Source organism: Schistocerca cancellata, chromosome 4 (assembly GCF_023864275.1).
Source record: "Schistocerca cancellata isolate TAMUIC-IGC-003103 chromosome 4, iqSchCanc2.1, whole genome shotgun sequence".
NCBI lineage: Eukaryota > Metazoa > Arthropoda > Insecta > Orthoptera > Acrididae > Schistocerca > Schistocerca cancellata.
The window spans coordinates 226,849,168-226,873,225 of NC_064629.1; the positions used below are offsets into that span (position 1 = coordinate 226,849,168).

General features: G+C 45.4%; 1 protein-coding gene across 2 annotated transcripts in view; it reads right to left on the bottom strand.

The window, feature by feature from the left end:
* Nucleotides 1-24,058, bottom strand: part of LOC126184920 (transcription factor 12) — a 742,430-nt gene that overhangs the window by 483,254 nt on the left and 235,118 nt on the right. For both annotated transcript variants that reach the window (XM_049927589.1, XM_049927588.1), the window contains exon 4: nucleotides 6,527-6,552. In XM_049927589.1, the coding sequence (XP_049783546.1) occupies nucleotides 6,527-6,552 (26 nt within the window). The remainder of the gene's footprint in view (nucleotides 1-6,526; nucleotides 6,553-24,058) is intronic.

Here is a 24,058-nt window from a genome sequence, read left to right on the forward strand (position 1 = left end):
GAATATTGACCGCAAATTCTACTTAAATGTTATAATCAATGAGAATAAGAACAATCCGAACCATAGTTTTATCATAGGAAAATACCCTGTTGTTCGCGATTGGTTTGAAGAACACTGTAGACACGAGCGAAATAAGTCAGTCCGTGCATAAAATATAGGGGCAGCACGGATCGATATTTCTGCAGAGGACTTCCAAAGACTTGTTGAGTCCATACCACGTCGGGTTGCTGCACTACGCCGTTAGTGTATGTAGCCAATTTGAGGGTATACAGGCTGGAAATTTTAACATACAGATGTGACACCTCTGGCAGTCGAGCTGAGCCTGGATGGCAGATACGAGTAGGTCATGTTCCATAAAAACACGGGAGAACTGCCGTAAGTCAGTAACATCTTGCCACGATATTTCGGCACAAAGTCTTTTGGCCATCTTCAGGTGAGTACAGCTGTAGAAGGGACGGCGGGAAAATTTCAAACATCACAACGAGTAGGTCAATTTATCAATCATATTGGCTGGCGAGTGACAGAGTGCCAGTCTGTCGGCAGACCATGGGTGGGAGATCTGAAGAATCTGTTGGCTACGGAAAAACTTTCTGCATCAAAGTAGGTTAGGACAGCACGGGCAACCCAAAGCTTTGCGTTATCCTATTGAAAGAGATTTCGAAGATAGGGCACGGCCAACAGCCTTAATACGTCAAAAGAGTTCGGCTGCTGTCCAAATTACTGGCTTTGTGAACCAGAGGCGATCGTATTGCGTACCCAGTGGTACCGTATACCATCGCGACAGGTGCTGGGCCCATATGGTGGTGATAAATGCAGTCTGGCATCGTTTGTCCTTCAAGAAACCTCTAAACACGGATAAATCCATTGTGGGGCTCTACGCAGAACCGGGAGCCGTCCGAATCAGGTGTTGGGCCTGTATGGCGGTGATGAATGCATTCTCGCATCGTTCTTTCTTCACTAAACCTCCAAACACAGATAAGACCATCGTGTCTCTCTACACACAACCGAGCCAGGAGTGCGGCCAGTATGGTGGTACAGAATATATTCTGGCATTGTTCATTCTTCACGAAACTCCCAAACACAGATAAGACTATTGTGCCCTCTACACAGATCCAGGACTTGACTGAGGTGCAGGGCCCACATAGTGGTGATGAATACCTTCGGCCATCGTTCATTATTCACAAAATCTCGAAACACGGATAAGTCTACTGTGAGGCTCTACAAATAACCGGAACCCGTCCAAGCCATGTGCTGGGCCTGTATGGTGGTGATGAATGCATTCTGGCATCGTTCGTTCTTCTCGAAACCTCCAAACATGGATAAGTCCACTGTGAACCGATATCCGTCTGAGCCATGTGCTAGGCCTGCATGGTGGTGATGAATGCATTCTGGCATCGTTCATTCTTCACAAAACCTCCAAACATGGACAAGTCCATTGTGAAGCTCTACGCAAAACCAGGACCTGTCCGAGCCAGGTGCTGGGCCCGCATGGTGGTGATGAATGCATTCTGTCATCGTCCATTCTTCACGAAACCCCCCAAACACGGATAAGACCATTGTGACGCTCTACACAGACCCAGGACTTGACCGAGTCAGGTGCTGGGCCCGCACAATGGTGATGAATGCCTTCGTCCATCGTTCATTCTTCCCAAAGCCTCGAAACATGTATAAGTCCATTGTGAGGCTCTACGCAGAACCGGGACCCACCCGAAAAGACGTGGTGCCACTCTAGGAGTGCAGTGTCGTCGACGGGTGCTCCACTGACAGCGTGCCTCTCTCACAGCTGCCGCTTAAAGGAAAGCCGCAGTGGTGGCCATGCTAACAGTGCTCCAAACGTCGTCGCAGTGTTTGTGTCGATGCTTGCCGTGCTGCAAACTAGTCCATTTCCTGACTCAAGATATGTGGCGTGGTTATAAGATGCTGCTCGGGCAAAACAAACAATCGTTCATCCTCTCAGGCACTAGCAGCGTGGTGCTGCTAAAAGTCGTTTCCACAATCCGTGGCTTCCAGTTCATAAATAGGAGCACTGTCATACTGCACATGAAAAATACCTGATCGAAGTTGTTACTGTGGTTTGAATAGCATCAAAATACGCAATATTTCGGGATATAAAATTAAAGAACAAGACCAGACTATTCAAACCAAGGGCATATCACACTGTCTCCTCCACTAGATTGCATAGTCTGAACAATGCATTAAGGCAGGTAAAGCGAACCTGAGCTTTCATCGACATCTACATACATACTCTGCAAGTCACCGTACGGTGCATGGCGGAGGGTATCATGTACCACTATATCACGTACCACTACTGGTCATTTCCTTTCCTGTTCACTCGCAAGTAGAGCGAGGGAACAATAACTGTCTATAAGCATCCGTGCGAGCCCTAATTTCTCTCGTCTTACCTTCGTGGTCCTTGTACGTCGGTGGCATTAGAATCGATCTGCTGTCGGCCTGAAACGCCGGTTCTCTAAATTTCCGCAAGAGTGCTTCGCGAAAATAGCCTCGTTTTCCCTCCAGGGATTCCCATTTGAGTTCACGAAGCATTTCCGTAATCCCTGCGTACTGATCGAACCTAAAGGTAACAAAACTAGCAGCACGCCTCTGAGTTGCTCGACATCTTTCACAAAAAACACACTTCAACCGGACTGCAACATACAGGTACGCTATTGTGCAAGTCACAGCACGTTCTTCCCATGTTCTACATTTTCCACCCATCTAAATGTCTGCGGGCATGATCGTCAGTTTAAGCACTGTAGCTAGCTCATGGAATCAAAGTCCAGCCACCTCTCAACATACAGTGCGCATGTACTTGCAAGACGACGATATACAACCAAAACTATGTGCACTGGTTTCTTACTAAACTTGTCACTTTTACTTCATTAAAGGTAAAAGGCAGAGACATTATTTGTAGCTCAACAGTTTGGTGTAATTGGGATTTTATAATTCTTGACGCCTGTATTTCATCCGCACGTCACTGACTGTTCAGAATGAGAACTGAAATTATGCCTGAATCTTATGGATGTAATGGCAGAATAATGAGACATCGATAAGCTTGACTCGCTTATCACAATCAATTATCGTCGTACGCTGCTTCTGTTGTCAAGAAACGACGTTACACGGGATCTCGATGTCTCCTCGGCGAACTGAACTAATATAAAGCTCTCGAGTTTCCAGCGAATGAGTTGGTCGAATCGGCGTGACGTGTAACACTCAATCTAAACGTGGCGCCATTTTCGAGGAAATTACTTGACTAGAAATACGAGCAATTTATATTGGACTTTACGTAAGTTTACGCAGATGGCAAAGGTACCTAGAATACCTGCACTGGCCTCTCTGGGGAGTTCTGTGGTTGACAGCAAGCTAGCATATGTAACAGAGTCGGCGATACCGCACATTCCACCACAAATATTGATGATAACACGCCAGTACCGATGCACAAATTATGTTGTTTACGTGTTGATTTTAGAAACAGCTGGACGGATGACGACTAGAACTCTGACATTATACCTAAAGAGCGTCTAACCGCTGCATGTACGGTCTGACTTTTCATTTCGGATTTGCTCCCGACACAAATGCAAGGGCCCTTACCTCACATATTACTTTGGTTTTCTTGTCGCCCATGAAGAACAATTACTAAATCAATACTAAGCTAAGTTTGTACACGGCGATGAACGCCAATTCTACTTCACATATCGCCAGGGTTATTTCAGGGCTTATGAACGATACTCTATAGATGACCGACCCGTTGGCTGCAGCGACACTTCGTTAAGGCTGAATCTGCCCCTTCGGCAACTGTAAAAAATAGCTTTTTAAAATTTTTAAGTGACAAAATCCGCCTGTCAAGTTTCATTACTTCCCTTCTGAAATGTCAATTACTTGGCCTTTTTAAACTCTTACTGAAATCAGTAATACCGTATCAGTAAAAGACTAATGGTTCCTTTATCACCAAATTCTTGAAATGGGTCACCTGTCGATCATCTATCTATCCAAGCGGCAATCTGATAAGGCACGCACATTACTTGCTTCAGCGGCGTGATACATATGATGCAGTATCTCCGTGAATCACAAGTTCTCATCAACATTTGATTAAGGTACTGTATACGTGCACGCCATTATCACGAGATCTTATATATATATATATATATATACATATATATATATATATATATATATATATATATATATATATATATATATATACATAAAAAATAGACTACAGTAATCAATCATGACATACTCTATCACAGGCACGCTCAATGGACAACACATGGTACCAGACCAAATTACTGAAATAGGCGATAAGTACGACATTGTATCTCAACGCATTTCAGTGACAAAAATGGTTCAAATGGCTCTGAGCACTATGGGACATAACATCTATGGTCATCAGTCTCCTAGAACTTAGAACTACTTAAACCTAACTAACCTAAGGACAGCACACAACACCCAGTCATCACGAGGCAGAGAAAATCCCTGACCCCGCCGGGAATCGAACCCGGGAAGCATTTCAGTGACGTCTTCGGTTTGTTTTAACGAAGTAGGAAGATCCAGTCACAGAATCAGCTAAGTTTCAACAACTTTGTGCATCACAGGACAACACTGGCAGATTAGTAAATACACTACATAAGCATATGTAACAAATCATGGAAGTGTATGATGACTCACGCCTTATAAGACGGTTCAGTGGCAGTTTCCACCAAAGATGAGAGAAGCAAGCAGTTGTTATTTTCTGCAGACGGCTATCAATAGTAACTGCTTGCTTGCAGTAATCGTTTCCGTTCGACAGGAGTTTAAATGGTCACATTTTATGTTTATTATCGATGTTAACATTTAACGTGTACGTATCTCCTGTCGATTATAGATGTGCTGCATCTCTGCGTTGTTTACATATGCTTCGTGTCAATTTTGCTCAACAAATACTCTAACTTTTAGATCGTTTCGAATGAGTGAGAGAGGTGTTTCCATAGTCCACGAAATTGACTGTAACAAGCTGCTGTAGTAATGAGGCTTTCACGAGTCATACTGAACAAGTCCACGCTGGCAACGGTACAGATCCCAGTCTAGCTCATCTCCGTCCCGATTGCTGTGCTCGGAACGTTGCATGTTAATGTGCCCGTACTCTCTCGACCACTTACACAGACTCAGGAACATCTGCATACTTATAGCTGCTTAGGCTTCCGCGGCCAGAGTCTACTGATGAGTAGACCCAGAAGAAGACGAATGTAACCGTGGCCGAAACGTTGGTTTCACTGGTATGAGTTTTTACATTATGACGCAGTACAAAACCCAGAAAATTTTATACATCAATCTACATACTTGTTACGGAGCCCAACACACAGTGCATGGTGGAGGGTACCTTTTATCACTACTAGTCATTAGCTTTCCTGTTCCACTCGCAAACGGAGGGAGGGAAAAAGGACTGTTTATATGCCTGCATACGAGCACTAATTTCTTTTACCTTGGCTCGCGGTCCTTACACGAAATGTACGTTGCCGGGAGTAGAGCCGTTCTGTAGTCTGCCGCTAATTTCGACGTTCTCAATAGTATTTCACGAAAATAACGTCTTTTAACCTCCACGGATATCCATATGATTTCACGGAATATTTCCGCAATATTCGCGTATTTATCGAATCTACCAGTAACAAATCTAGCAGCATACCTCTGAATTGCTTCGATGTCTTCCTTTAATCTGACCTGGTTGAGATCCCACACACTCGCACAGTACTCAAGAATGAGATGACCTAGAGTTCTATACATGATCCCACTTATAGATGAGTGGCACTTTCCAATCTCCTAATAAACCTAAGACGACCGTCCGCCTTTCTCACTACCGACCTCAGGTGTTAGTTCCGTTGCATGTCACTTCGCAACATTACGCCTAGATATTTCACCGACTTCACTGTGTCAAGCAGTACATATTACTAATACTGTTTCGAACATTATGGGAATCTTTCTCCTACTTATCTGCATTTTTACGCATTTAAAGAAAGCAAATAGAAATTCTGTCGAAGTCATCCTGTGTCTTCCTCTGATCAATAACCGATGACACTTTCCCGTACACTACAATGTTATCAACAAACGGTCATAGGCTTCTGCTCATTCTATCTTTTAGATCGTTTACATATACAGAAAACAACAGCTGTCCTATCACACTTCTCTGGGCACATGCGTTTTCAGTTAAAATTAAACTTCATCTTCGACTTTTAAATACTTTTGTTTATATTGGCAAGGGAATTAGTTTCTTTTTCAGCTCCATGTGATGCTTGCAGTCTCCAACCGCGAACGATTTGGAACTAAACCTCCGTCGCGGGAAATTAGTCGGCCAACGACGTGATATACTGAATCTTCGGTTCATAATTACGAACATGCTACCCCCTTGGAAACTTAAACGTTTTCGTTACACATCTGATGTTATTGGAGAACTTGTTAGCCTCCCAGAGATAATAAGACGAACGCCAACGATTTTTAGTTAGATCATGCGTATCCACGGCGAAATTAGTAATGTGAATCGAATTGAACTACTTACCTCTTTCCGCCGTTTCACCGTGGGACCTGTAACAAAAATGGAATATTAGGAACTTATTGACAAATATAATTTCAAAAACATCTCTATTTTACGCTCCGTTGGGCCAGCACCATAGTATACTTCAATATAAGACATAATGAAAATGAATGCTCCAAAACTAGCTGCAGTAAGGTAATATATTTCTCTAAGTATTTTACAAAAATGGCCTGTTCGGGCTTATTGCCACTATGAAATTACCTGCCAAAATAACATTCGCAAGATTATCTCTATGTAAATCGTGGCTGTTTTATGTTTACAGCTGCATTGCTACTAACGTCTAGTTGGAAGTGACAACCTTATTGCATCTATAGTAAATATTATCTGTCGTGTCTTGGTAATCATATTACTTTTCGTAGTTAAGAAATATAAAAATACGATTTTAACAATTCACTTTTGACAGTTCTTCACTGCGATGCTGTACACTGAAGCGCCAAAGAAACTGGTATACGCTTGTGTATTCAAATACAGAGATATGTAAACAGACAGAAAACGGCGCTGCGGTCCGCAATGCCTATATAAGACAAGTGTTTGGGGCAGTTGTAACATCGGTTACTGCTGCTACAATAACAGGTTATCAAAATTTAAGTGAGTCTGAACGTCGTGTTACAGTCGACGCACGAGCGATGGGACACAGCATCTCCAAGGTAGCGATGAACTGGGGATTTTCCCGTACCACCATTTCACGAGTGTACCGTGAATATCGGGAATCCGGTAAAACATCAAATCCCTGACATCGCTGCGGCCGGAAAAAGATCCTGAAAAACGGGACCACCGACGACTGAAAAGAATCGTTGAACGTGACAGAAGTGCAACCATTCCGCAAAGTGCTGCAGATTTCAACGCTGGGCCATCAACAAGTGTCAACGTGCGAATCGCCGGCCAGAGTGACCGAGTGGTTCTAGGCGCTACAGTCTGGAACCGCGCGACCGCTACGGTCGCAGGTTCGAATCCTGACTCCGGCATGGATGTGTGTGATGTCCTTAGGTTAGTTAGGTTGAAGTAGTTCTAAGTTCTAGGGGACTGATGACCTCAGAAGTTCAATGAGTATGGGAGGGTTTGCTGTTGATAATGCAACATTAAACCGATTCTTTACATTTCATAGTCCCATAGCGCTCAGAGCCATTTGAATTTTTGAACGTGCGAATCATTCAACGAAACATCATGGATATGGGCTTTCGGAGCCGAAGGCCCACTCGTGTACCTTTGATGACTGCACGACACAAAGCGTTACGCTTCGCATGGACCCGTCAACACCGACACTGGACTGTTGATGACTGCAAACATGTTGCCTGGTCGGACGAGTCTCGTTTAAAATTATATCGAGCGGATGGACGTGTAAAGGTATGGAAACAACCTCATAAACCCATGGAGCCTGCATGTCAGCAGAGGACTCTTCAATCTGGTGGAGGCGCTGTAATGGTGTGGGATGTGTGCAGATGGAGTGATATGGGACCCCTGATACGCCTAGATACGAATCTGACAGGTGACACGTACGTAAGCATCCAGTCCTATAACCTTCATCCATTCCTGTTCATCGTGCACTCCGAGGGACTTGAGAAATTCCTGCAGAACAATGCGACACCCCACACGTCCAGAATTGCTACAGAATGGCTCCAGGAACACTCTTCTGAGTTTAAACACTTCCGCTGGCCACCAAACTTTCCAGACGTGAACACTATTGAGTATATCTGGGATGTCTTGCAGCGGGGTGTTCAGAAGAGATCGTCACCCCCTAGTACCCTTAGGATTTGCAGTCAGCCCTGAAGGATTCATGTGTCAATTCCCTCCAGCACTACGAGGTGCATTCAAGTTCTAAGGCCTCCGATTTTTTTTCTAATTAACTACTCACCCGAAATCGATGAAACTGGCGTTACTTCTCGACGCAATCGCCCTGCAGACGTACACATTTTTCACAACGCTGACGCCATGATTCCATGGCAGCGGCGAAGGCTTCTTTAGGAGTCTGTTTTGACCACTGGAAAATCGCTGAGGCAATAGCAGCACGGCTGGTGAATGTGCCGCCACGGAGAGTGTCTTTCATGGTTGGAAAAAGCCAAAAGTCACTAGGAACCAGGTCAGGTGAGTAGGGAGCATGAGGAATCACTTCAAAGTTGTTATCACGAAGAAACTGTTGCGTAACGTTAGCTCGATGTGCGGGTGCGTTGTCTTGGTGAAACAGCACACGCGCAGCCCTTCCCGGACGTTTTTGTTGCAGTGCAGGAAGGAATTTGTTCTTCAAAACATTTTCGTAGGATGCACCTGTTACCGTAGTGCCCTTTGGAACGCAATGGCTAAGGATTACGCTGTCGCTGTCCCAGAACATGGACACCATCATTTTTTCAGCACTGGCGGTTACCCGAAATTTTTTTGGTGGCGGTGAATCTGTGTGCTTCCATTGAGCTGACTGGCGCTTTGTTTCTGGATTGAAAAATGGCATCCACGTCTCATCCATTGTCACAACCGACGAAAAGAAAGTCCCATTCATGCTGTCGTTGTGCGTCAACATTGCTTGGCAACATGCCACACGGGCAGCCATGTGGTCGTCCGTCAGCATTCGTGGCACCTACCTGGATGACACTTTTCGCATTTTCAGGTCGTCATGCAGGATTGTGTGCACAGAACCCAGAGAAATGCCAACTCTGGAGGCGATCTGTTCAACAGTCATTCGGCGATCCCCCAAAACAGTTCTCTCCACTTTATCGATCATGTCGTCAGACCGGCTTGTGCGAGCCCGAGGTTGTTTCGGTTTGTTGTCACACGATGTTCTGCCTTCATTAAACTGTCGCACCCACGAACGCACTTTCGACACATCCATAACTCCATCACCACATGTCTCCTTCAACTGTCGATGAATTTCACACCACGCAAATTCAGAAAACGAATGATTTCACGCTGTTCAAGTAAGTAAAACGTCACCATTTTAAGTATTTAAAGCCGCGTGGGATTAGCCGAGCGGTCTGGGGCGCTGCAGTCATAGACTGTGCGGCTGGTCCCGGCGGAGGTTCGAGTCCTCCCTCGGGCATGGGTGTGTGTGTTTGTCCTTAGGATAATTTAGGTTAAGGTAGTGTGTAAGCTTAGGGACTGATGACCTCAGAAGTTAAGTCCCATAAGATTTCACACACATATGAACATATAAGTATTTAAAACAGTTCTCATTCTCGCCGCTGGCGGTAAAATTCCATCTGCCGTACGGTGCTGCCATGTCTGGGACGCATTGACAATGAACGCGGCCTCATTTTAAAACAATGCGCATGTTTCTATCTCTTTCCAGTCCGGAGAAAAAAAATCGGAGGCCTTAGAACTTGAATGCACCTCGTACTTCAGACATCAGTCGAATCCATGCCATATTATGCTGCGGCACTTCTGCGTGTTCGCGGGGGCCCTACACGATATTAGGCAGATGGTCATCCGAGGTAGTGGAGAACGGCAGTTCATCGTTGAACACTATGTGACACCATCCATTAGCAGTCCATGCAACACGGTCACGGCCTCACTCCAAACAGCTGTTTGTAATGTGGTGTTAACGGCAGCCTACGCATGGAACAGTAATTCGCTAGTCCGGCTGCAGCTCGTCTCCAACCAGTTGTGCGGAATAACACACTACGTTTCAGGGAGTCCATTATTTGTTCACAGATAACAGGTGCAGATTTGAAGGGTTACGATGTGCTGGTGCACAATACCGCGATCGTCCCTTATGGTGGTCGACCGGAATCTTAACAAGCACGTCCGTCCTCACGTTGCCATGCAGTCCAACATCGGGCCACTGTCACATTATGACGCCTCAGAAATCTGGATATTGCACGATTCGACCAGTCGGGCAAATGCAGACCCACAACGAGGCCTCTTTCATACTGCCAGCTGGTGATAACGTTGTCTCCTACGAGTACACGGCGTCTCCGTATCCTTCACAGTGGTCACGCAACATCCAATGCTATTCACGTCCATTATACAGGGTGATTTTTTCCACAAAGTTCAAACTCTATGGATTGATCGATGAGAGGATATGGGACAAAAAAGGTCTAATGAGCTTATGTCCGGAAATGCGTGGTTTCCATGCTAGAGACCATTTATTCAACCGTACTTTGTTACAGATACCGCGGTCTAATGCGCACTGTACCATGCAGACACAATTACAGTATGTGTTGAAAATGGTTTCCACGTGCCTCAACGCATGCGTGTACGCGCCGTAGCATGTTCTGTCTCACACATTCACATCGGCCAGGCTGCATCCGAACAGTGTCAAAGGCAGCACGAATATGCTGCTCCAGTGTCTCCACATCTGGAATGGGCTCTGCATACACTATATGTTTGAGACGGCCCCGTAACCAGAAATCACACGGACTGAGATCCAGTGAATGAGCAGGCCATGCAACTGGACCCCATCGTCTGATCCATCGACCAGGGAAGACACGAGTGAGATGCGTCCGGACGTTAACGGTGAGGAGGCCTGGAGCACCATCATATAGGAGCCACATAACCCTGTGAACCGCCAATGGCACTTCTTCCAGCGGGGGAGGCAAAGTCACCCATAAGAAACGCCGGTAGTTCCGGTCTGTTAAGCGACGTGGAAGGAAGATTGATCCCAAGATACGGGCCGGCCGGAGTGGCCGTGCGGTTCTAGGCGCTACAGTCTGTAGCCGAGCGACCGCTACGGTCGCAGGTTCGAATCCAGCATCGGGCATGGATGTGTGTGATGTCCTTAGTTAGGTATAATTAGTTCTAAGTTCTAGGCGACTGATGACCTCAGAAGTTAAGTCGCATAGTGCTCAGAGCCATTTTGAGCCAAAATACGGTCGCAAATTATCCCGGCCCACACATTCTGGCTGAGCTGATGCTTCGCTGTCACCATGCCGTGGGGTTTCTGCATACTGTCCCACTGATTGTCATAAAAGTTGAAGATACAACTCTGCAAATAGGTGGCCTCATATGTGAATAGGATAAATGACACAAATCCCAGAATCGTGGTTGCCTGCTGAAGAAACCAGTGACAAAACTGCTCCCGATGTGGAAAGTCTGTCGCTAGAGAGTCCTGAACACGCTGTAAGTGATAAGGGTAGTAATAATTGTCATGGAGAATGTTCCACACGATCGTCTGGCTTACCCTGTAGTAGCGATCCAATTGCCTGGTACTGACACGGCGGTCGCATTACACGGTGTTAATCACATTTTCCTCCAAGTCTGGTGTCCGGACATTTCGGGTAAGTCCTTCATGATTTCCTGCTTCCTGAAACGACCCTTTCTCAGACAAACAATTAAACACTGTTGCAGACTTTGAATCCTGTGGTTTTCGTCGGTGGGGATAGGTCTCCAGATACAACCTTGCTGCTCGCTGCCATCTGCCTACCCGTAAGTACACACCATGTAGGAAAGCTCTCGATTTGAATACGGAACCACTGTTTACAACGCTGTATCACATCCACTACAAGGTGAGTAAGCAAGAGAAGTGAACCGGACACAACATTACCAATTACTGTGGCAGGAGAGGGCGCTAGGGAATGACCTATGAGGAACCATGCATACTCTAACTGTGGCTGCATTGAACAGCGCGTATTAGACCGCAGTCTCTGTAACAAATGAATAAATGGTCTCTAGCAAGGAAACCATGAATTTTCGAATGTAAGTTCATTAGACCTTTTTTGTTCCGAATCCTGTCATCGATCAATCCCTAGTTTGTACACTGTGGAAAAAAAATCACCCTGTTTACCCTACCAGGTCTGGTAACAACACTCAACGCAGACAGATCTAATGCACTCTGATGTTCATTCTGTCTGTCGAAAAGAATTGCAGCTCTAATAATTTGCATACCTATCGGTGGTGTGTAGGTGGACATTGACATCTGACCATGCCCTCCAGGTGCTTCACTTCATTTGCCAGGCATTTGCAGAATAATTTTGAGATTCTTAGTTCAGTGATCAAATGTTTATTTTTCTATGTGAATATGTATGACAATGTGCAGTTTTTTAATAGTTGTAAGCTGGGACCATTATTATTTCCTTGTTTTGTTATTTTGTACTCTTTGGTGGTTTAGAGCTCCGGGTGCAATCTTATTATTATTTTTCTACATCTACATCTACATGATTACTCTGCAATTCACATTTAAGTGCTTGGCAGAGGGTTCATCGAACCACAATCATACTATCTCTCTATCATTCCACTCCCGAACAGCGCGCGGGAAAAACGGAACACCTAAACTTTCCTGTTCGAGCTCTGATTTCTCTTATTTTATTTTGATGATCATTCCTACCTATGTAGGATGGGCTCAACAAAATATTTTCGCATTCGGAAGAGAAAGTTGGTGACTGAAATTTCGTAAATAGATCTCGCCGCGACGAAAAACGTCTTTGCTTTAATGACTTCCATCCCAACTTGCGTATCATACATATCTGCCACACTCTCTCCCCTACTACGTGATAATACAAAACGAGCTGCCCTTTTTGCACCCTTTCGATGTCCTCCGTCAATCCCACCTGGTAAGGATCCCACACCGCGCAGCAATATTCTAACAGAGGACGAACGATTGTAGAGTAAGCTGTCTCTTTAGTGGACTTGTTGCATCTTCTAAGTGTCCTGCCAATGAAACGCAACCTTTGGCTCGCCTTCCCCACAATATTATCTATGTGATATTTCCAACTGAAGTTGTTCGTAATTTTAACACCCAGGTACTTAGTTGAATTGACAGCCTTTAGATTTGTGCTATTTATTCAGTAATCGAATTCCAACGGATTTCTTTTGGAACTCATGTGGATCACCTCACACTTTTCGTTATTTAGCGTCAACTGCCACCTGCCACACCATACAGCAATCTTTTCTAAATCGCTTTGCAACTGATACTGGTCTTCGGATGACCGTACTAGACGGTAAATTACAGCATCATCTGCGAACAACCTAAGAGAACTGCTCAGATTGTCACCCAGGTCATTTATATAGATCAGGAAAGCAGAGGTCCCAGGACGCTTCCCTGGGGAACACCTGATATCACTTCAATTTTACTCGATGATTTGCCGTCTATTACTACGGAATGCGACCTTCCTGACAGGAAACCACCACACTGTCAACTTTTCCTGGAGGGACTGAACTTGAATTACAAAAAAATGATTTCTAATTGTAGGAGATTCAGTATTGGGAACTGCAACTGCACGTACGAGCTGCACGAGAGACTCGGGGTTGCTGCTCACCTCGCCCTGCTTCTGTTGCGGCGCTTGGCGATTCTGGTGAACTACACTCCTGGAAATTGAAATAAGAACACCGTGAATTCATTGTCCCAGGAAGGGGAAACTTTATTGACACATTCCTGGGGTCAGATACATCACATGATCACACTGACAGAACCACAGGCACATAGACACAGGCAACAGAGCATGCACAATGTCGGCACTAGTACAGTGTATATCCACCTTTCGCAGCAATGCAGGCTGCTATTCTCCCATGGAGACGATCGTAGAGATGCTGGATGTAGTCCTGTGGAACGGCTTGCCATGCCATTTCCACCTGGCGCCTCAGTTGGACCAGCGTTCGTGCTGGACGTGCAGACCGCGTGAGACGACGCTTCATCCAGTCCCAAACATGCTCAATGGGGGACAGATCCGGAGATCTTGCTGGCCAGGGTAGTTGACTTACACCTTCTAGAGCACGTTGGGTGGCACGGGATACATGCGGACGTGCATTGTCCTGTTGGAACAGCAAGTTCCCTTGCCGGTCTAGGAATGGTAGAACGATGGGTTCGATGACGGTTTGGATGTACCGTGCACTATTCAGTGTCCCCTCGACGATCACCAGTGGTGTACGGCCAGTGTAGGAGATCGCTCCCCACACCATGATGCCGGGTGTTGGCCCTGTGTGCCTCGGTCGTATGCAGTCCTGATTGTGGCGCTCACCTGCACAGCGCCAAACACACATACGACCATCATTGGCACCAAGGCAGAAGCGACTCTCATCGCTGAAGACGACACGTCTCCATTCGTCCCTCCATTCACGCCTGTCGCGACACCACTGGAGGCGGGCTGCATGATGTTGGGGCGTGAGCGGAAGACGGCCTAACGGTGTGCGGGACCGTAGCCCAACTTCATGGAGACGGTTGCGAATGGTCCTCGCCCATACCCCAGGAGCAACAGTGTCCCTAATTTGCTGGGAAGTGGCGGTGCGGTCCCCTACGGCACTGCGTAGGATCCTACGGTCTTGGCGTGCATCCGTGCGTCGCTGCGGTCCGGTCCCAGGTCGACGGGCACGTGCACCTTCCGCCGACCACTGGCGACAACATCGATGTACTGTGGAGACCTCACGCCCCACGTGTTGAGCAATTCGGCGGTACGTCCACCCGGCCTCCCGCATGCCCACTATACGCCCTCGCTCAAAGTCCGTCAACTGCACATACGGTTCACGTCCACGCTGTCGCGGCATGCTACCAGTGTTAAAGACTGCGATGGAGCTCCGTATGCCACGGCAAACTGGCTGACACTGACGGCGGCGGTGCACAAATGCTGCGCAGCTAGCGCCATTCGACGGCCAACACCGCGGTTCCTGGTGTGTCCGCTGTGCCGTGCGTGTGATCATTGCTTGTACAGCCCTCTCGCAGTGTCCGGAGCAAGTATGGTGGGTCTGACACACCGGTGTCAATGTGTTCTTTTTTCCATTTCCAGGAGTGTATACGATGCCGGCTACCCAGACGGAGGCCCAGTGATCGACCACAGATACTTCGCGGCGGACAAGGACGGCACACTGGTTACGTGTTCGGAGCTGACTGTGAGCTTATTGGCTTGCTAGCGTTGACGCGGTGACAAGAGAGTTTTTGTGTTGTCACGAGGGCTTACGACCGTCTGGTGAGCCTCTAAACGACCAGGAAGGGGAGTTATACTGCCTCTCCCACCCATCAGGGCGACTCGCTGAGAAGCTCGTCGCAGACGGCGGCGCTGCCACCGGTGAACTACGTTCTCAATCACACACGAGATCACCCGACAACTCGGCGTCGTCAAAACCGAGGGGCGCAGCCTCCGCCTCTGCAGCTTGCAGGTATCCGTTGGCGGCGTTCCTGACCCTGTCCTCAGCTGATGCACGCGGCGGCTGCACCACGACGGCGTAGCAAAATACCGGGTGATCAAAAAGGTCAGTATAAATTTGAAAACTGAATAAATCACGGAATAATGTATATAGAGAGCTACAAATTGACACACAAAGGTGATGTTCTTTACAGGAAATGCTCAAAATGTCCACCATCATTCCTCAACAATAGCTGTTGTCGAGGAATAATGTTGTGAACAGCACTGTAAAGCATGTCCGGAGTTATGGTGAGGCATTGGTGTCGGATGTTATCTTTCAGCATTCCTAGAGATGTCGGTCAATCACGATACACTTGCGACTTCAGGTAACCCCAAAGCCAATAATCGGACGGACTGAGGTCTGGGGACCTGGGAGGTCAACCATGACGAAAGTGGCGGCTGATCACCAAATCATCACCAAACGACGCGCGCAAGAGATCTTTCACGCGCCATCTGTCGGACATTTTGTGAACTTTGTTTTTTTTTTTTTTTGTTCTAATAAATCCCATGTCATTCCAAGCATGTGTGACAATTTTTACCGCTCTATCTACATTATTCCGTGGTTTATTAAGTTTTCAAATTTATACTGACTGGAAGAAATACACTCCTGGAAATTGAAATAAGAACACCGTGAATTCATTGTCCCAGGAAGGGGAAACTTTATTGACACATTCCTGGGGTCAGATACATCACATGATCACACTGACAGAACCACAGGCACATAGACACAGGCAACAGAGCATGCACAATGTCGGCACTAGTACAGTGTATATCCACCTTTCGCAGCAATGCAGGCTGCTATTCTCCCATGGAGACGATCGTAGAGATGCTGGATGTAGTCCTGTGGAACGGCTTGCCATGCCATTTCCACCTGGCGCCTCAGTTGGACCAGCGTTCGTGCTGGACGTGCAGACCGCGTGAGACGACGCTTCATCCAGTCCCAAACATGCTCAATGGGGGACAGATCCGGAGATCTTGCTGGCCAGGGTAGTTGACTTACACCTTCTAGAGCACGTTGGGTGGCACGGGATACATGCGGACGTGCATTGTCCTGTTGGAACAGCAAGTTCCCTTGCCGGTCTAGGAATGGTAGAACGATGGGTTCGATGACGGTTTGGATGTACCGTGCACTATTCAGTGTCCCCTCGACGATCACCAGTGGTGTACGGCCAGTGTAGGAGATCGCTCCCCACACCATGATGCCGGGTGTTGGCCCTGTGTGCCTCGGTCGTATGCAGTCCTGATTGTGGCGCTCACCTGCACGGCGCCAAACACGCATACGACCATCACTGGCACCAAGGCAGAAGCGACTCTCATCGCTGAAGACGACACGTCTCCATTCGTCCCTCCATTCACGCCTGTCGCGACACCACTGGAGGCGGGCTGCACGATGTTGGGGCGTGAGCGGAAGACGGCCTAACGGTGTGCGGGACCGTAGCCCAGCTTCATGGAGACGGTTGCGAATGGTCCTCGCCGATACCCCAGGAGCAACAGTGTCCCTAATTTGCTGGGAAGTGGCGGTGCGGTCCCCTACGGCACTGCGTAGGACCCTACGGTCTTGGCGTGCATCCGTGCGTCGCTGCGGTCCGGTCCCAGGTCGACGGGCACGTGCACCTTCCGCCGACCACTGGCGACAACATCGATGTACTGTGGAGACCTCACGCCCCACGTGTTGAGCAATTCGGCGGTACGTCCACCCGGCCTCCCGCATGCCCACTATACGCCCTCGCTCAAAGTCCGTCAACTGCACATACGGTTCACGTCCACGCTGTCACGGCATGCTACCAGTGTTAAAGACTGCGATGGAGCTCCGTATGCCACGGCAAACTGGCTGACACTGACGGCGGCGGTGCACAAATGCTGCGCAGCTAGCGCCATTCGACGGCCAACACCGCGGTTCCTGGTGTGTCCGCTGTGCCGTGCGTGTGATCATTGCTTGTACAGCCCTCTCGCAGTGTCCGGAGCAAGTATGGTGGGTCTGACACACCGGTGTCAATGTGTTCTTTTTTCCATTTCCAGGAGTGTATATAGAGAGCTACAAATTGACACACAAAGGTGATGTTCTTTACAGGAAATGCTCAAAATGTCCACCATCATTCCTCAACAATTGCTGTTGTCGAGGAATAATGTTGTGAACAGCACTGTAAAGCATGTCCGGAGTTATGGTGAGGCATTGGTGTCGGATGTTATCTTTCAGCATTCCTAGAGATGTCGGTCGATCACGATACACTTGCGACTTCAGGTAACCCCAAAGCCAATAATCGGACGGACTGAGGTCTGGGGACCTGGGAGGCCAAGCATGACGTAAGTGGCGGCTGAGCACCAGATCATCACCAAACGACGCGCGCAAGAGATCTTTCACGCGCCATCTGTCGGACATTTTGTGAACTTTGTTTTTTTTTTTGTTCTAATAAAACCCCATGTCATTCCAAGCATGTGTGACAATTTTTACCTCTCTATCTACATTATTCCGTGGTTTATTAAGTTTTCAAATTTATACTGACTGGCAGAAATATTAGGTTGGTGCATAAGTTCATAGCGTTTATGTTTTGCATGTTGGTATTCTGGTTGCTATGGGTTTCTCTATAGATCGTCATTTTTTATTTGTGTAGTTCACTGTCGCTATTTGAGTTTACATATTGTCATTTTGTCATTTGGAGATTATGAGTGGAGCTATGGACGCTAGAAAATGGAGTGCCAAGTGGAGAAATTGGAACATTTACGACATATTCTTCAATTTGAGCATAATAGACGCGAGACAGCAGCAGATGCAGCCACAAACATATGCGACGTGTGTGCGGATAATGACAATGGACAGAGCACGGGAAGAAAATGAGTCGCGCGGGATTAGCCGAGCGGTACCGGCACGGTAGCTCAGCGCGTTCGATCAGAGGGCTAGCTGCCCTCTGTAATAAAAAAACTGAGTTAATGGATCAACAATGAACTGAAACGGGTGTCTTTCGACGTCCTCCCAGAGCAGGTACAACGACCGAAAACGAACAAAAATGAGATTAAAAAAAAAAAGCTGTTTAAGGCGCTGCAGTCATGGACTGTGCGGCTGACCCCGGCGAAGGTTCGAGTCCTCCCTCGAGCATGGGTGGGTGTGTTTGTCCTTAGGATAATTTAGGTTAAGTAGTGTGTAAGCTTAGGGACTGATGACCTTAGCAGTTAAGTCCCATAAGATTTCACACACATTTGAACATTTTTGAAGAAAATGATTTTCTCGTTTTAAGGAGGGTAGAAAATGATTTTCTCGTTTTAAGGAGGATCGTTTTAACATTAATGACTCTCCACGTTCAGGAGATTTGATGAAGATCAATTAAAAGCATTAATCCAGAATAAGCCACGTCAGTGTGCTCGAGAACTGGCAAATGTGATGAACTGTGATCATACCACCGTCATGCGACATTCTCATGCAGTGAGGAAGGTTCAAAAAACGGGAGTATGGATACTGCATGCTCTAAGCCAAAATCACAAAAATAAGCGGTTAACCGTATGCGCATCTCTGCTTGCTTATCACCAATTGTCTCGTGAACAACACCGGCGTTTTCTAAACTCTATCGTTACTGGAGTCTTTATGCTAACATAAGGAAAAGAAAGGAATGTTTGAGTCCAAACAAAGCAACAACTCCCCGTGCAAAGACCTGTGCGCTTCCACAAAAGATAATGTTCTCCATCTGGTGGAACAGTGAAGGCGTATGTGCTATGAATTGCCTACCCGAGGTGTCAGCATCACTGCTGACATTTAGTGTCAACAACTGAGACCTCTTGCAGACGTATTCCGAGAACAAAGTCCAGGAAGACTGCGTGAAGTGACGTCACTCCACGGTCGCGGAATCGAAAAGTTACCCCAGCGTTGGCAGACTGGTTTCAGCAGTGAAGGAGAATATATTATTCATACAGACGTATCTGTCAAGAGCGTCTGCCGTCTTTTTTAAACTTATGGAAAAACACTACGAGCTTATGCACCAACCCAGTACTAACTAATTGTCATGAAAACTCAAAAGAAGAAATACCTGTTGATTTAGCAGTAGTGCACAAACAAATAAATGATTCAAGTATTAAAATTAAAATCTCTGTGACCTAAATAAAACAGAAACAGACTAGAACTGTTTGCTCGGTTAGGGAAGAAATTCTTAAGTTAAAAAACACTTGTGTGACAGCATACAAAAATCAGAGTATAGCAAGTGAGAATATATCTGGCAGTTTGAGTCAAGTAACATGTGAAGGAACTGAACAAGTAGAAAAAGTAAAAAACCTGTGGGATAGAGCGAATGAAGAAAAACCACGCTTAGAAACTTACATATATAAGACTAAGGAAGTGCAGTTTGCACTATATGAAAGAGTGAACCTAGTCGACAGTAATGAAGCTACTTCAATGTAATGTCACAAACCAAGCATTGGGTAACTAAAAAGCTAAGTATAGGAACAAGGGCTGAATGGAACTACTGAGGTTAAAGGCCTTATGACGTAAGTAGACGAATTAAAATCACAAATTACATAATTTGCTCCATACGATCCACATGGTGACTTACATCCAGTTCTGTTTTCAAATTCGTTTCGAGGTGTACTTCCTAAAAGATGGTCAGACGAAAAGAATATCAGATTTATTATGGGCTATCTAACAAGGGAATGGTCCAATCCAACATGTTGAAATATGCAATAAAATTTTTTATAGAGGAGGAATGCACGGAAAGAAGGACACAGTCAAAATTTTAATTGCTTATAGTTCGTAACTCGCCAAGCGGCTGGAAAAATGTATATCCGTACCGGTGGTGTAGTGGACTTCCATTGGAGCATCAGTAAACAGATAACACGACTCAGCGCGGTTGTAATTTGTAAAGCGAATTTCAGTTTTCTTTCATATTTTCTCTAAAATAATTGTCAGTAGTTACTGTTCACTCAAATCTGTAACTCATTTAACATCCATCATAATTACCAGTTGCTTCTGCGAAACGTAAGTTTAACAGTGGAGATAAAATTGAATTCACGTTCGTTGTGTTTAACGCTTCATATTAAGCAGTGTGCAAACCCTGTTTTACTTTGTAAGATCTCATTGTGAACTGTATAAATAGAAGAAAGACTTACATGAAATAATACGTACATACTCGCCCAAATGAAACTCGAAAACTGTGAAAGAAAAACTATCAGAAAGGTTTACTGTACAGGGTGGCCACGAAGTCCCGTTACCCCTCATTACCAACCAATATAAACCCATAAAATTGAATGAATAACATGAACACTTCTTTAGAGGAGTTTTTTCGAGATATGAACCATGCAGAGTTACTTATAAGACGCAGGCCCTCTGAATTGCAATTGAGATTAACAGTGCTGATTGCACGTCTTCTTCGACCTGGCTGAACAGGTTCAAGAAATTGTACATTATGGGAAATCGGAAAACAATGAAGTTTACTTCACGTAAAAGTGTGGAGGAGATGTCATTAATCTGTAGCTAACATTCCCACATCTGATGGGTCTCATGCCAAATAGTCAGGTTCGTGAAAGAACTGCGAGCAAACCGCACTTAATCATTTCGAGACGAAAAAAGACAGAGTGTTTTGTACAATCGATTAATGCTATGAATCTTTCACACACAACAATGACAGTGGTGTATGAGAGGATTACTGTTTCTGCAGCTTCATATCTGTCTTCAGGGTCGTCAAGGCATATTAGGACACAAATAAAAAAGGACTGTTTACTGGTAATAATCTTATAATCAACCTATCAAAATCTATAACGAATAATTTTTAACATTTCATTCGAAACGGTTTCTAACCAGTTGCAGAAATTAATTCATTGCTTTTCTTGGACTGTTGACCTGGACATAACAAAAGACTATTGATATAAATCAGATTTCACCCGGAACAACTAATGAGACTCTCTATAAACAATTTTTACCACTGTGAAAAGTATTTTTAAGGAAATTGTTGGAAGAAGTAATTTCTGATGGCTTCGTGTCATTTGAGCTAGCACAATAAGCTGAGCAACGCCCAGGGTCGTCTCTTACACCACCGCAATGCTTTCTAAATAAAACCAATAATTACTTTAACAAGCCTGAAATCATCAATTTTTCATTCGACTGGTGTGTCTGCTGCGAATCGTGACATTTTTTATACTGTTTAGGTGCTTTAAACTCGCTTGTGTCACTCCCGGTATTAGCACTCCGCGGCGCTACGCTCTCTTTTCACAGTCGATCGCGCGCTAGACAGGAAAGCTGTAAAAACCGCTGTCATAAGCAGTTCTTCATGCGACAAAACGAGTAACTTCAACATTTTTTAAAAATATTTTCAGTGGTCCTAGCAGCTAAAATACTGAGTGCATTTCTTTCGTTATATTCTGCCTGTGTAAAAGAATTCAGGGTGAGTTTCGACTGTCCGACAATCTTCCCATTTACCATAACGTATTTCACATGTGAGTTTCTATAGCAATAGTACAACCCGTAAAATACGTATGCAATTTCACGATACGTCAAACCACATTCATCAAAGCTAGCCATTTGCACCTCTACAAATTCCGTAAGTGGGTCGTAATGTTCCCTTGCTGTCAATGGGGCATATTGATGTCTGATGCAATGTTTAGTGTTTGAACAAAACTATACACTATATTTATCGTTCCTCTGCTGACCGTTCGAGCCGAACTATGCATAATATTTAGTGTTCTTCTCCAGACCATTATACAGGGTGCTCTAAAATTCTCCTTACAAACTTCTAGGACTACTAGAGGGGGCTGAGTAGACAATATTTTGAATTGGAATCCATGTCCAATCGCATTGCCTCTACGATCACCGGATTTGACTCCACTGGACTTTTTCCTCTGGCGTCGAATGAAGAGTTTGTTTTATGAAACACCTGTAGAGACAGAATATCTGGTGGCACGAGTCGTTGTCGATCCAGGAGAAATTCCAGAGACACCAGACGTGATAGAGCGTGTGTAGCACAACATCATTCGTAGGTAACACCAGTGCACCGAATTTGGTGGTCGCCACACCGAAGTTTACTTATAGCGGATCAGAATGCTAACCCTCTTTTGAAAAGGCAAAGATTGTTGAAGTTTACCTGTAAACGACAGCGTTTGTGAAAACTGATTTAGTTTCCTTTTCGTTTCTTTGGTTATTAATGAGTGAAATTGCACAAAAAGTGATGTACTAGGTCACAACTAATAAATTACTTGTACAAGCGGTGATGTTACTAACATGTTTTCAAAAGGGTGTAGCATGGAAACGGTACGTTTCCGTACATGGCTTCCAGTTCAAATTGTCCAAGTTACTTATGCTGCTGCGATCTTTAAAAAATCACATAAAATACGTTTTTTATGGGCCATAAATGCGAAAGCTCTGCTTAAATGCAGTTTACTGGTTAAAAGTGCACATAGGGGGTAATTTACTGAACTGGTAGATGTTCGTGTGGAAAGGCAGACTGCTATCTCCCGTAGTCTGTCCGCTGGACGTGTAGTATATGGAAGCGAAATGAGATAAGCCATTTCTCGTGACTTTGAAAAACTACGATTAATCGAGGCAGCGATTAGATAGGTGAAGTTAAGTGGTACCCGAAGTTATTTCCATAGCAATATGATCAACTTACGGAAGCACAGACGGGCAAGGTTCATAGATAACACCACGAGTAGACATGCAGATATGACGCAAACAGAAATATAAATCAAATCATTCCCTCACCCTACGCGTAAACGCACATACCGCGTATGTACAATGTATATGTTTGCACGTAGTATCGTTAGCGAGGGCCGACATAGCTCTACTACCTATGCAACACTGCTTTTCTAGTGTATGAAGAAGTTAGATAAAAACACGTAATCATTCACAATCACAGCGTTCCAGTTTGAAATATGACATAAAATAAATTACGCATCTGAATTAAAACACAGGTAGACTACTGGTGTTAGAGGAAAAGGGCCAACATATAAGTTATACAATCAACAAGTACACGAAAAGTCTGAATTAGAAGCAGTTTTACAAATAGTGCCTAGTACTACTAAGAGGTTCAAAGAAAGTTCAGTTCTATGACGAGGTCAGTTTTATTTCGATTACTGTTTAGAAAATATAAAAACTGGCAAACTTCCATTCCAAATTAGCGAACTTACGTCCTTAATTGCTGTAGAGAAGTATGTAATACTGTTCACCAAGCAAAGTATCAACTCTAAAATACTCCTGTCAAAGGAATTAATTTCCGTAGGCATCCTTTCGACGATAAACAGAACGTTCTTACAGCTTCCACGTTACTACGAGGTACTATCCGAAAGTCCCCGTAATGTGTGTGTAGCAAGGCCAACCACATATAGAGGCCTGACGCGTGCGCTACAGCACGTGACACTACACGTCTTACGTGGTATAGCGACCATCCCCGGCAGGAAATAAGTTTCTATTTTAGACCAGTTTAACACTTTGTAGCTGCGCGTTTAAATACACTCAGGCTCTCGATAGCACATGACAACGTTAAGTACTTTA